At 42.7% G+C, this 14,862-nt stretch overlaps 1 protein-coding gene across 4 annotated transcripts; it reads right to left on the bottom strand.

The window, feature by feature from the left end:
• Window positions 1-1,357: 1,357 nt before the first annotated feature.
• On the bottom strand, window positions 1,358-13,786 carry ZBTB42 (zinc finger and BTB domain containing 42). Of its 4 annotated transcripts, none has more exons than XR_010600788.1 (3): window positions 12,464-12,605; window positions 5,140-5,282; window positions 1,358-4,141 (listed from the first exon to the last, which is right to left on the bottom strand). XR_010600788.1 is itself a non-coding variant. In XM_005285803.5 (2 exons), exons 1-2 carry the CDS (start codon window positions 13,026-13,028, stop codon window positions 9,515-9,517), a joined length of 2,010 nt encoding a protein of 669 aa, XP_005285860.2. In that variant the 5' UTR covers window positions 13,029-13,786; the 3' UTR covers window positions 6,121-9,514. The 4 variants fall into 4 exon arrangements, 2 of the variants coding, with proteins under 2 accessions (XP_005285860.2, XP_005285859.1); XR_010600789.1 differs by lacking the exon at window positions 12,464-12,605 and adding an exon at window positions 11,587-12,456; XM_005285803.5 differs by lacking the exons at window positions 1,358-4,141; window positions 5,140-5,282 and adding an exon at window positions 6,121-10,959 and having other exon boundaries at window positions 12,464-13,786.
• Window positions 13,787-14,862: the final 1,076 nt, after the last annotated feature.

Here is a 14,862-nt window from a genome sequence, read left to right as displayed (position 1 = left end):
TTAAATTAGAGATTAGGGGGGAAAAAAAATCTTTGTAACTATAAGGGGAGTTAAGTTCTGGCATAGGCTTCCAAGGGATGTTCCACAACCCGCTCATTAGAGGTTTTAAAGAACAGGTTGGACAAATACCTGCCAGGGTTCATCCAGCCCTACATTAACATGATTCTATAATAAACACATTTGTATGGTTTTAAATTGGGTTTGTTTCCCCCCCCCCGTAGAGTGGCTCCTTCTCCCTGGAACATTGCGAATAGACCTGAACCCAATATTTCTACCTGTTAGTTTCATCTATTACCCCTCAACGTGACTATATAAACTGATATAAATCCACTTTTATAGCCTAATTGTCACACTGACAATAGAAGTTCCTTGCTTATCCAAATCAGAGGAACCAGACAGTTATGGTATGCGTATAAATTTTAAACTGCAGCCTGAAAAGGTTTGATTATAAAATGAATCCAGTAAAGCAAGATTGAGAGTGGATTTAGGGAAATGATTCAAGAAAATGATTAGACAGTAGAAAGCAATGTTGGATCCCTGTATATAGGGATTTACCATTCTCTCTCTCTCTCTCTCTAAAGAGAGAAAGAGTTTACCTCTAATTTAAAAGAAAACTCAATGTCCTGTTGCTGATCCCTTCTATTTAAAACAGCTTCTGATACATGAGTAAATAAAAGATGATGGATTTCTGAACAGCTTGTTCAAGTTATGTATACTGTGAAAAATTCACCAGAGGCTCCAAGCTTTAAAAGGTCTTTAAAATACCTTGCCTCATAGTTACCTTTTACACAGACACAGTACACACCAGCAGTCAAACCCAAGCCCTAATTCAGGAGTATCATCCATCCGTTAGTTGATAAATCACTCCTAGGCCTGTATATCCATTACCGGGGGAAGGGGGAACATTATTTACCTAATCATCATCCTCTTTTTCCTGGAGCAATCAACAAACTGGCTTCTCACTCTGGATTATCTGTAATGAGGAAATTGACCATAGTTCAAGCCATCTAACTCAGCAATTTTCATAGTGTTTTCTCTTGCAAGAATATTCTTGCATTCACCATAACTCTGTGATCCTTTTCTCTTTCCGTAATGATCTGAAACAAAATTTTAGAAGTTCAAATGTGTAAAAAGGATTTTTGGGGTAGAGATGGGTTATATCCAAATGGTCCGGTTTTCTGTGTCTTGGAAAACAATTTGTTTACACATGCGCCTCTTCGCTCCTAGTTTAGTACTTTTGAGAGACAATTGGATGGAGGGAAAACTGAGGTCTTCTACAAAAACAACAAGGAGTCTGGTGGCACCTTAAAGACTAACAGATTTATTTGGGCATAAGCTCTATGCATCCGAAGAAGTAAGGTTTTTACTCACGAAAGCTTATGCCCAAATAAATCTGTTAGTCTTTAAGGTGCCACCAGACTCCTTGTTGTTTTTGTAGATACAGACTAACACGACTACCCCCTGATACTTGAGGTCTTCTATTTATTCACACAATGGCATGGGCGGACTGTCCTTCCAAACGTTTTTCACTCCAACCTTGAGTTGCAGAGACATACAAATATCAGAGGCTGGGGTCGCCTAGTTCATTTCTTGGCCTTTCTAGTAAAGCTATAAAGATGCCAATGATGAGGACTTTTCTATGACAGGGACATCAGTCCACTAGGACATGGCCTGGAGATTCATTTCTTATACTATAGAGGCCACGACTACTTATATATTTGGACCAAGCTAGATAATTTGTAATCATTAGCCTGGCAGTGAAAGGATGTGTCTCCATTATCAATCCCCTATGGATTTGGCTTGGTTTGCTTTTAAACTCAGAAGAGGGACACAGCAACTGAATATTTTCAATCAAGTCAGTCACGCCCCTTGCAGTAATTATGTCACATGCCAGCAGCCAGGGAAGTCACGTGGTGGAACGTTAGATTCTCAGATCACATTAGTGAACACTGTAAATGTAACAGATATACAGGGTTTACCTGGAACACGCCACCTTCTGAACAGTTACTGAACCTGCTGGGAAAGCATTAAGCAGATGGCTCATAACGCCACCTCCATGGAAGGGAGATGAAGTGGCTGGAGAGGATCTAGGATGTGGGCTGAGCAGTCCTGAGGTAGGAGCAGCTTGGGGATAAGGCTTCAGCTAAACTTTATTAATAAAGCTAAACCCAAGAAAGGGCCAAGTTTTTGTCTCCATGCAGTATATTGAGCATTTTAGAGCACGCTGTGAAAGGCAAAAGCACTTGGTCACAGGCATTTTATCAAAGATCCAGACAGGGGAGACTGTGTATAGGAGCTTTTAAAAGGAATAATTTTTCACATGATGTGTAATTAACTTGCGGAACTCATGAGCACAGGAAGGGATTGAGGCCAAGATATTAGTAAGGTCGATAAAGGGAGTGGATATTTACACGACATCAAGACTATCCAGTTACCATAATTATTAACAACAGTTACGGAAGTGACCTTGGGTTTCAGGTCTTAAGCCAGCCTCCAACTACTAAAGATCAGTATGAGCACTAGTGTGAAGGTCAGATAATTCCACATCTACCTGCTAGAAGATTCTTGCACCACACTATGAAGCATCAGATGCTGGCCACTGTCAAAGACAGGATACTGGACTGGATGGGACTGATCCAGTCCAGCAATTCCTAGGACGTTTGGTAGCTGCCAACAGTGTGGTTGATGCTATGCAAAACACAGGCTGTGCCCCACAAAGAACGCTTAGCCAGTTAGAAAGAACACAAAATAAACAGGACTAGCCAGAGGCCGTTGAATATAAATGGATGGGTTAACAGGGAAGTAGCTAAAAATGCAAGTTCCAAGGACACTGTCTCAGACAGTTTAAATACAACTTGGCACACAAGAGAGACTATTAAAAACAAAAATCAATCAGAAAGAGGTAGCTGTCCAAGTGGGTGGGAAGGGACAAGAGGAAGAGGCCTGGGTGTTAATTCAAGTGGGTGACTGGATGCTGGTTTGTCAGAGCAGACCCTCTGCCTATGGAAACTGTCGTCACTGCTGGCCTGCACAAAACGTTTTGGCTGGCCGCCTGCAGCAGCACAGACTTTTCTCCCCGTTTGTGCCAGACTTCTCTTACTGGGGTAGTGTAGGACTGTCACTTTGATGCATATAAAGGCCAAAGGATATTAATGGATTTTTTTGTTAAAGCCAGGTTGGCAAGTATTTTTATTTTCTGTGACAAATCACTCTGAAAGGGCACAAGAGCCAGCTGTGCACAGAAGTGTGCAGCTGTACTAAAGAGAACAACAAACAGGAAAAGGTAACAATAAGCAAATTGTTTGTTCTCTCTTCCTATTAAACAGGGTTAGCAAATATTTTTCATTTGGATGAAAGGCGCTAGTCAGAAGCCAATCAGAACTTTACAACCTCAGACACGTAGGTTATCAATATGTACAGTGCTTTGCATTCTTCGGCAGTGTTTCACCACTCCCGTTCTACATTAATAAAAAGGAGTAAGAAACCAGAGTCTCTCCATCATTATGAAAGATGCAGCTCTGCACCAACTTGCTTAATCTTCTGCACTTGCAGCCAGGCCTTTCCCAGAATAAATAAGAAGCGATTCAAGACGAATTGTTCTTTAAGCTGGCTAGCAATGGTGCTGTTACCAATCCTTATACTTCGAGCACAAAACGTTTTCATAGGCCAACTGCACTGTTGACTCCATTTTACTTGATACCAGCTTTGTCCTACATACACTACTTCCTCTGGGTCACACCTGCCACAGCTTCCCTTAGATAACAGCTGCTGTTTCATATTATGTTCAAGAATACTTAGAGCAGAACAAAAAATACCCACAAGACTATTTGGAAAGAAGTGGCAACTGCAGTCCAAGACAGCAATATCTAAGCCCCATGACCAGTAAGCATTACTGAGATAGCCATTCCTACACATTCAGTAGAAAAGTTCAATTACCCAGCAGACAACTCCTGCCTCAGATCAGTATTTACTGACTTTCGACCTATCAAGGTCAATGCTGAGAATGATTGAATCAGTCAGATTTTGGTACTTTAGGCCGGAATTTGGTTTATTCTCATACAAGTTGCACGATGTTGCTCAGGTGCGCTTCCAATGTCAAAAGGACAGTACTTCGTCACATCATGAGGCCTGGATGCTTAGTCTGTAATAAAAAAAATTAAGTATTGTTTTGACTAAAAGCTTGGCCAACCATAGATGCCACCTCTCACAATCTAGAATCCAAAACGCTAATGGAGAACCCACATGATTAAAACCTCCTATAGCACTTTGCTTCCAAACAACCGATGATTGGCAAAATGCTGGTAACTATATTTGGGCTGCTATATCCTCTCCTGTGCCACATCGGTCAAAAGAGCACAAAGCCATTTCTTTGTGGTTGCAGTGGTCTCTGGCCTGCATTGTGACATGTGGTGGTGTGAACTTCACAGCTGGACATACAACATTATGTGTCTGGTACCAAGGTGTTTTGCTTTTCCGTGTAGTTTTGTTTGACGTAATATATGGGCCAACCCTGTAAGGCTTAAGGACAGCCTACGAGCTACCGAGTGGAAGGCAGTTGGCACCTCAAAGAAACGTAGCACCTTCCAGGACTGAATTGTTAGCTAAGCAGCAAGTCCATCTTTCAAAAGATATCAAAACCCGGCAGCCACTCTGATGCATGTCCCTCTCCCTCCGTTCTATTTGGTTTAGAATTTGTTGAGTCTTCTGATAGTGGAAAAGCATGACATCTGCTGCATCTTAAAATTTAATAAGTTATCAAGCAATAGGCACCAAGATCTGGAGTGCTAGGATACCTTAACGTTTTTAATCGGCATAAATAAAATGGGCATAGTATGCCCAAGCCAAATTTTAAAAAGTGCTGCTTTCTTCAGTTTGGAAATATTTGTTTGACGCATATTTGCAGATCATCTACTTTATAGGGTCAGCTGCAAGTTTAATAAAAACACGTCTCCTATGTCTACCATCCCTCAATGGAAGGTATTTTTGTACAGCAGAGCAATAAAATAGGATATGTTCAGTTTGCATCTAGAAAATAAATGTCTGTATCTGCAAGTGTATTCAGAAGGCTAGGGACGGAAGAAAACAATGGTTACTGGTGCCAGACAGACAGCTGTAAGAATCCCACCAACAGACACTCACCTCTAGCGGTGGCTACACATCCAATAAAATTATACAAAACTTGCCAACACTTCATCACATCACAGCCGGGTGCCGTAGGAATGATAGTTCTCTCCAACAGCATTCTATCCTCCCTACAGAGCGAGACAGGAGGTACTGAAGCGCTGCAAGGCAGGAAATGTGCTTGAATACAATATGAGAGACTTCGCAATAAAGATATTACAGCAAAAGAAAGGGCAAAACATGCTCCCTGCCTCCCTGAAATATTATGATTTCCTTACTTGCAGCTCTGCAATACCAGTTCTTTCAAACTTTCTGTCCCTGGTTGGGTCCTTCAGAATATAGTAAAACACAGCTTATTTAATCTCTTCAGAGACAGCCAGCATGTCCAATCTTTTTTAAAGGGCCCAATTCCAGCTCCCACTGAAAGGAGCGTTTACATTTACTTCAGTGGGAATAGGCTCAGACCTTAAGGTCCCAATCCTGTGAATATTTATACATATCAGTAACTACTCACGTAAGTAGTCCAATTGACTTCAGTGAGACTACTCCCACCTGAATAAAGTCAATTGGACCGTATGAGTAGAGTTACTTAAATCCTTAAGCATTTGCAGGATAGGTACCCATGTCTCCAGTAGAAGCAAACACAGCTCTAGACACAGAGCATATACTGCAGAGTTGCTCAAAAATGGGCCAGATCCAAAAATCTCATTCAAGTCAGTGGAAAGGTTCACATGGATATCAGTAGGCTTTGAATTAAGTTCAGTATGATTAGGATATCAAAACAGAAGAACAGGGTGTGAATATTTAGTTTTCCTCAGTGACTGGGCAATGGATTGAACATTGGGTCTATGTCCCTGTCAGACAAGACTATAGCAATTCCCTCAAGTGTCTAACAATCCAAGTGGCCCTGAAAAAGTAGTTTGTCATTCAAAGAAACAGTGAAACCATGATCAGGTATAGATTTTTAAAAGTTCAGTTAAAGAGCGAAAGGGCTCGATGTACAACTCTAGCACATTTTATTTTGTGTAAATTTATAAAGACAACAATCCTAATCACGATTGTCACATTTTACAGCACATACCAATACAGTTGCAAACAAAACTCCACACAAAAATACTAAGCGCTAACAATAGTTTTTCCTTAAGTCACTCTTTACGCGATTGTCGTATCTAGACTAAACATGTCTATAGTACTAACACTGAAGAAAAAAAAATAGTTCACTATAAAACAGTGATAGAACATTTTTATAAAATATATTCCATTCCAATAGCTTTTCTACATACTGTATACTATAAAACTCTCCCACAAAAATTAGTGTCTTTAAATATACATATTTAATCTGAACTGCAACAAGATTAAAAACAATTAAAAATATTGATGATTTTTTTTACATTAACTTCACAGTTTTTGTTTGTAGTAGAAGACAAATCCAGTGTTTAAAATTTAGAGCAGTACTATTCTCTACAGAGAAGGTAACTCCCCCACAGTGAAATATTTTATGAAAACAAACGTAAGTGTGCAATGTTTTTAGTACTTCTCTGTAATGAACCATTTTTGAAGACATGCTCAAAGCTATTGCAACTTTAAAAAAAAAAAAGAGCGCAACAAAAAAAAAGTCACTTTAAAATAAAAATAAGTGCAAACATCTTTACTTTAGAAATTCAAGCTATTAAATTGGGGAGAAAAATACTAAGCTATGAGAAAAAGGACCAAAACAAAAAACCCCACCACAGCTTGTTATATCTTTTACTTTTACTCCTACCCCATTTTCAATGCAGTACAGAGCATGCTCATAGCATTAGTTTAGTGAGTTATTTCTAGACTAAAGTCAGATGCAAACTTGTTCTGACTTTCCCCTGCCCCCGTACTAATGATGTATTATGGCACAATTTATGATATTTGTTCTTTTTAAAATATATATAAGAACAGGAAGTGAAGAGTGAAATGCAACAGCAGTATCGCAAAAAATGAAAATGAAAAAATATTGCTAGTTTAGATAATACCACTACTGTATTAGTTGTTCACTTTACAGCATGTACAGAAGTTTGTGTAAGATTTAAGGTGAAGCATAGATTAACTTATTTTGAAATAGTTTAACAGTAATAATTCCACTTCAAAAAATTCTAATAAATACTATCTCAAGTATCATCAGGAGAAAAAAATAACTTAATTTTAGTAGATTTTTGTTCAGTGCTATTTCCAATCACAGCAAAAAAAAAAAAAAAAGTGATTAAGTAGAATAAGACCACAGTACCAAAGCCACGTCTGTTAACACATACAGTGCTCTCCCACATGTTCCTATGTAACAGGTTCAGCAAAAATATTTTACAGTAATGCAAAGAAATTAGTCTGAACAAACTAAGAGTAGAAGTAAAATTTCACATTACATGTACATTCATAGTTTAAGAGATGAATAAGGAGGAGGTCACAACAAATGAAGTCCTGATTTTTTTTTTTTTTTTTTAAGTACTTTCACAATAGATCAATATCACAATTACACTGTTGAAACCACATAGGTAGTAGTGCTTACTTAATACATGTAAAGGGAAATGCTGGACAATTCCTTCTTTTGGGATGAAATCCGATATTCTGAAGTACAGTATTTAGAAGAATCCACTTCAGTGCTTCAAATTCATTTAAAAATAAAATGATTGAACTTCAAGAAACCATTCCAGGAGTGTCAGTAAACTTGACAAAGTAACTTTTTCTTAATTAAAAAAAAAAAAAAAAGATTCAGTTCAGAAAAATGAAATTCAAAAGCACAGATGTCATAAGAATTCAGTTCTGTATGTGCGTGTACCTTGAACGGATGCTTTAACTGGAGAGGCATAATCTGATATTTACGGACATGCACAGACCAAAGGGTGTTCTCTTAGGCAGATATGGAATTCCAAATACAGTAATTCAGTTAACTGGTTATAATTACAGATGGTCTAAATTTTAGGAAAATGGGAAAGTTAATATTTTCTTCGGCTGGTGCGAAACTAGCAGGGCCAAGCCCCTCCGCTGGCTTGCATTTGTGCTACCCAAGAAATCAGTAGAATTCCACATAACTTGGCCCAGGGCAGTTGCCAACTTTAACAATATATAAGCCATTTAAAAAAAAAAAAAAAAAAGTCCAAGCTACTGCTCTTTAATACAGGTCATTTCAAAAAATTTGTAATTTTACTAAATGTACCAAAAGATGCTACAGGTATCCTGAACAAATCAGAAATCCCCATTAAAAAAAAACAAACCAACAAAAGAAGATTGACTATCACATATTATTACACTGACCAATTTCCTCTTAAGAATACTGGTCATCAGTTCCTAACTAGCTGCTTAGCCATTTCGTTTCCTTCATCAGCCTCTGCAGTAGTTGTATACTTTTATCCATTCCCAAGTGTCTGAGCAAGGTTATGGCACATATTACAGACCCAATCTTGCACCCTCTATGAGTTTACTCACTGAAGTAACGTTTCCCCAGCAGTAGCAGGATTGGTCCCTGTGGTTTGTTTGTCGAGACAGGGATGGAAATGTGTTCCTATATCACATGAGTTTACATGTTTACTCTAGTGCGAATCCTTCAACAGCTAAGGAGTGAATATAGTGCAGATAGAAACATGTTTCTACCCAGTTTTTAAAATTCAAAAGCAGCTCAGTGCTATTCAACAAATAATAGTCCTTGGAGGAGGGATGGGGAGAAAGAAATTTAAAACTTTCCTTCTGAGTATGCCAAGTCTGTATGCAAGGCTTTTCATTCAGATTTTAGGATTGATTGCAAAACTACTCTGATACAGTAGTAAAAATCAAAAGCCAAACTGTACCAGATATGCAAGTACAATTCAAGGAATTCTCAAACCTCTTTAAAAAAACTGGGCCAATTTAAGTCTACTTCTTGAAAAGGCTGTAGGTCTCATCTTGAGACACATGGAGTTAAGTGAGCAGATTCCCTCAGACGCATCAAATAAGCTATAGTTCAGCTCTTGTGTTGTCATGAAATACACAGATAGCATTTAGGGGACTTAATTAAATCTTGGAGTATTTCTCCAATTCTGTTATCAATCTTTTTTAAAATGGGGAGGGGGTGAACACAAAGCAAGTACTTCCAGCATGAAAAATAGAAGCCCAAATCATTGAAGAAGTACTTAAATCATTTTTCACTCTACTAACTTGGAAATAATGTAACATGGGTGCGCAACAGACAACCGGGGGGGGGGGGGGGGGGGCGGAAGGAGGGAGGGGAACAGGGGAAAAAAAGGCGGCTGTGGCAAAAAGGCCATTGAAGTGTATACTTAAGCATCTTTCAACATCATTAACTGATGTGGATATCAGTAAAAAAAGAAAATCAGATGCTGCCTTAAAAACCCCACACATTACATTAGCAACAACAACAACAACAAAAAAGCTTGTCTCAAACCACCAAGGACTTTACGAGGCCACAATGAAATTTACGGATGTGTCTGTATAAGTCACCGGATTGTGTAAATCGTCTTTCACACCATTTGCAGCCGTGGGGTTTCTCTCTGGTATGCACTACTGCGTGACGGCTGAGATTGTGCGAATACTGGAAGCTCTTTCCACACTGGGCACAGGTATAAGGCTTTTCACCCGAGTGAGTCCTTTCGTGTCTCTTTAAGGTGTACATGCAAGAAAAAGTCTTCCCACAAAGCGTACAGGTGGGCACCGAACCATCAGGTGACAACCTGGTCCTTGAGCCATCTTTATCTCTGAAGTGAGAGCTCAGGTGCAGTTGCAGGATGTGTGGGCTTGGAAAAACTTTGCTACAAAGGGGGCAAATGCAGATATGCCCAGGAGGCACAAGCACACCAGAGGAGGAGATATCTGATGAATCCATGTCATCTTCACTCTCATCTCGGTCTTGATCTATATCATCTTCTCTTGCATGAGAATTGCCATTTCCTGTGAACATGTGTCCTAACCCTGTCACTAGGCTTTTGGCTGAATTCCCAAAATGCTGACTCTCTGGACTCCTTGCTTCACTGTCCTCCTGATCTGACAGCAAGTCTTGTTCATCTTTAACAAGTGGCTCAGTACCCTGCTGCTGGCTGTCGGAAGCCAGCTGTCCAAAGACGTAGGAGGGGTGTAAGGAATCTCTCCCAGACACAGGCTTGAAAGACAAATCCAGAGCACAGTCCACATCATTTGAAGCCGGGGTATGGTTAACAGACCTTTGGGACAAAGATCCTGCAGAACTATTGACAGTCGCCTTTGTTTTTCCAGCTGCTGTGGTACACGATTCTGCCTCTGCAGACACAGAGCTGACACTTATAAGATCAGAGGACCAGCCAGGGTGACCACTGATCCTATCTTTATTCGTTGATCTATCGTATTCTGCGACAGTGAATTTTTGTTTGTGTCCCGGGTCAAACTCATGTACCAGGGGCACTCCCGTGTCTAAAAAATGCTCCTCTTTTTCCAAATTAGCCACATCATCATTCATCTTTTCTTCCAAACACAATTCTTTATCTTTCAACTTGCCCTTGCAGACTTTCACAATGTCATACATGTGAAGGTAGCTCGCTGCAGCGAGCACATCTTCAACTGGAAGACTGTTAAACTCCAGCTTTCCTTCGTACATGAATTCAAGCAGCAGACTGAAGGCTGGGGCTGTGACAATGTCACTGTTCAGATGCACAATATCCCTTTTGTCTAACTGGTCCCTGTAGAAAAGATGGAAGTACATGCTGCAAGAAGCAAGAACAGCTCTGTGGGCTCTGAACTGAGCTTCTCCAACTAAAACAGTACAGTCACACAGGAAGCCCTGGTGACGCTGCTGACTCAGACACTGCAGCAACTGGCGGCTATGGTCTGGAAACTCCATTCTTCCTTCATAACCTGTTCAAAACAGGAAAAACTTGAATGCTACTGTAAACTAAAGCCTCCTAGCAGCTGTAACAAACAGATTGGCTTTTGGGTAATACAAGCCAAAGAAACAGCCTTGGAGATAACGTTTACTGTTCGTTGTCTAGAATAGTTTTATTTAAAACAAAGAAAGCCATCATGCTTCTCATCCTTCAACACCTGCTCCAAACAGGAAAAACTTGATTGTAAGTAAACAAAAGCTTCTAAAGAAACAGCACCTCCAACCTTTGTCTCTTTCACTAACAAACTGGGGGTGGGGGGGGGGGGGGAGAAGAGGGGGAGACAACCCAGCAGTTTATGCATTCCTGGAAATGTCTAACTCCGGGCATCAGTTTTGTTCTTTTAATGAAACAAACAAATCAATCCACCCCCACACTTAACTTTATGCGCAATCATTTTACATTAAATAATAGATCACTCATTCATTGCTTGGACTAGTAAAGGAGCTTGAACACTTCACGGATTTGGGGGGAGGATGTGGTGGGAGGAGAAAGGTCCTATGAATCAAGCCCGCACACACCCAAAGTTTACTGCCCTAAAAGTTATTAAAAGCAAACCAATAATTCGAGAGAAATGCGGTGAGGCTACAAGTCCAACTACCTGCGGCAACAGCTCCAAGCAGGGAGATCCAACAAGGCGGCTCACCTTACCCGGCTGCCACGCAGGGACTGAGGGGTGCATGGGGGGAAAAAAGCCCCTCCTGGAGGCGCCCAAGTTTGCGGTGGGAGAGGGCACCCCGGGCGAAGGCGGCGATGGTGCTGCTCGGCAGTAGCGGAAGAATAGCAGGCGGGTGAGTGCGTGTGCGAGAGAGGAGAGTGTGCGAGTGAGGGAGGGAGTGCTCGGTTTGCTAATTACACTGCAAGCTGGAGAGTCAGCTGCTCTGACTTCACTGCGATGGAAATGCTACCTCCAGCTGTGCTCCTTTTAATGCCATATGTTACTCCAAATCTAGCTACCAGCCAACCACAGCTTGCTGCCTTTTAAAGTTCCAGCAACCCCATTTATAGCCATCTATTAAATCCCATAAACTTAAACCGAGCCCTCCCCTGGCTCTGGCTCTCCCCCCCTCCCCCAAAGAATAATACTGGGAAAGTTGCTTAATAACAATCCCACCGCTGCTGCTGCAGCCGCGCAGAGGGACGAGGGAGCCCGTTTGACCTTTGCTGGGAGAAGTTCCCAGCTCCAGCGCAGCTCGCAAACTTTACCGGGGAGAGGAGGCTCCGAGTGGCGATCGGGCTCGTTTAGCTGCGGCAATCCCAACCCCCCATAACTTTATGGGACTACTGCCTGGACTTTCCCTTTGTGGGCAGGCTCGGGAGAGGGGTGTGTGTGTGTGGGGGGTCAAATGCACTGGAGAGGACAGAGCTAGCCCCCACAAGGGGCTGGGGAGGAGGACAGGAGAGTGCCCCCAGGCAGAGGGGGGGTGCAGCCCAGCCGGGGAAGGGGGGCAGGGAAGGCACCGCTGCTGGCTACTTACCAGCCTGTCTTGCTGGCGGCTCAGCGTCCGGCCCCCGGGCCGCGGCCGCACGTGCGGGGTTGCCCCCCCTCCAGCCGCCCCAGATGTGGCTGGTGGCGCCGGGGACCGTACAGCCGGAGGCGGACAGGAGCCCCGGGCTCTGTTGCTGGCAGCCTAGCAGCGCTCTTGTGTTGTGAAGCAGGTTGTTAGCCAGCCGCTCTCGCGATACTTTCCCTCTGAGCGAGCGGGTGTGTGTGTGTGTGTGTGTGTCTCCCCCTGCCTGTCTAGTGCACACAATAGCCCCAGCCGCGCTCCCGGCTCCGGCCCCTGACGCTGCCAGCCCCCAGGCGGCGGCGGCTGCAGCGCTGCCCCCCTCCCCGGCCTGCCCGCATTCTGCTCCGGGCGGCAGCTGCCCCGCCGCCCGCTGCTTCGGCCATGTGCCGCGAGATCGTCCGCTCGCTGTCCCACGCTGCTGCAGTGGCTGGGCTTGCGGGGGGAGGAGAAGGTGCTGCGGGGCGCTCCCCGGCCTGGCACGCAACACCAGCTCCTGGCCAGGCTGTGCTGGAGAGGGGGAGGGAGAGATCATCTCTGGCAGGGAAATGTGCTCTCATCATGGCTGGAAAGTATCTCCCCCCCCCCGCACCCCGAGAGCAGGACGCCAACCAGAGCTTCTTTAACTGCAACACAACGTGCTGCAAGCCCCAGGAGGCAGCGACCCGAAAGTCACTTTCCCCGGGAGCGGTTTCCTAACCAACGCTCGGTTTCCCGTAGCAGGGAGGAGTGGTGATTCCTTTCCGTCGTCCTAAGGACTGGTCATCGCTTCGCTGCGAAACTACCCCCTATTTTCCAACAGCGAAGCAGGGACTTCGCCCGAGTCTTTATATTACACAAGGAATGTTGACACGCTCCTGATTTTTAAGCAAGAATGTTTTGCCATTACAGTCATTCGCACCGGGATCAAGCAGTGAGCCCCAACTTTCAATTCTCGGGCTGGGAACTTTTTGTTTGCCTAGTGGGTTAGCTCTAAATGTGAAACGCAACGGGCTTGTATGCGTACATTCCCGTCGTATCCTGTCTAGATGATCGCAGGGATGCTTTTTGGCACAGTTAAATCGTGCCTGCTGGTAAAGAACTAACAGCACAAATCTGTAATCCGTGACATGTGGCTAGGATTGGATCAGGTGACTGTCATAAAATAGGGCTAATTTAGTCATACATTACATGTAGATTTTAGAATCATTATGATGCGAACTTGAGCTCATCCCCCTGCGGTGTATTTTGACCTAGACAGCTTTGATTGCAAGTAAATAAAGAGTCATTTAAGAGGCTTTCACAAAGTTTGGTGTGTGTCTGAGAGCAGGAAGATTATGGAGCACGCCTTCCATACGCGCTGTAGGGTTAAAGAAGCAATCCCTTCAAGAGATTAGAACTTTATATTTAAAAAAATCGATTTGAGCAGCAAGTTTTTATTACGCATTATCACTTTCCCCAGGCGGTGCTAATTGCTCATTGCCTCATTCCTGCTTTCAGTACGGGATTGACTGAAACATGACACTTGGAAAGGTGGCATGCTTTCCTGGATTTATCTTTAGTTGTGTGTCAGCTGATAAATACCAGATGCCTACGGATTTTCAAGATGACCTTTTAGATAGTTAATTTGAATTTTAAATTTTAATTAGCTGTAATCCCATCAAAAGTAAACTTCTTTGTACTAAAAAGTGTAGAATCCACTGGCCATTTTACCGGTTTTCTGTGCAGTGTGTGGTAGGTACCACCAAATGGTCCCACCAAAGGAACCTAGGGTGAAATCCTGGCCTCATCCAAATCAATGGCAACATTCCCAGTGACTTCAGGGAAGCCAGGATGTCATCCCTACGGCCTGATCCTACACCATTGAAAGTTGGGCCCGTAGGGAATGAATAACAATACAAGTGACTTTCATTGTCCTGCATTTGTGTGGATTGTGAACATATGTAACATTTGAGGCATGTCAGAGTAAAGATGGTCTCATAATTAAAGCCCTGGACTGGGACCCAGTTTTTAAAATGTTGAGTTTAAAAAAATAAATTTGCATGAGGTAATATCTTTTATCGGACCAACTTCTGTTGGTGCGAGAGACAAGCTTTCAAGTTTACACAGAGCTCTTCTTCCGCTCTGTGTAAGCTCAAAAGCTCGTCTCTCTCACCAACAGATGTTGGTCCAATAAAAGCGATGACCTCACCCACCAACATGGCTACAATAACACTGCATACACATTTTGCATGAAACTGTTTGTGAAAAATTAATCCTGTTTTTCAACCTGTCATATTCAAGATACCTGGGTTCACTTCCTAGCTCTGCCACAGAATTTCTGTGTGACCTTGGACAGGTCATTTATCTGTCCGTGCCTCAGTTTCCAATCTGTAAAATGGGGATAATAG

The sequence above is a fragment of the Chrysemys picta genome, chromosome 4, assembly GCF_011386835.1.
Source record: "Chrysemys picta bellii isolate R12L10 chromosome 4, ASM1138683v2, whole genome shotgun sequence".
NCBI classification, from domain to species: domain Eukaryota; kingdom Metazoa; phylum Chordata; order Testudines; family Emydidae; genus Chrysemys; species Chrysemys picta.
Note: the sequence above shows the minus strand (reverse complement) of the source record. Positions and strands in the feature narration are given on the sequence as shown.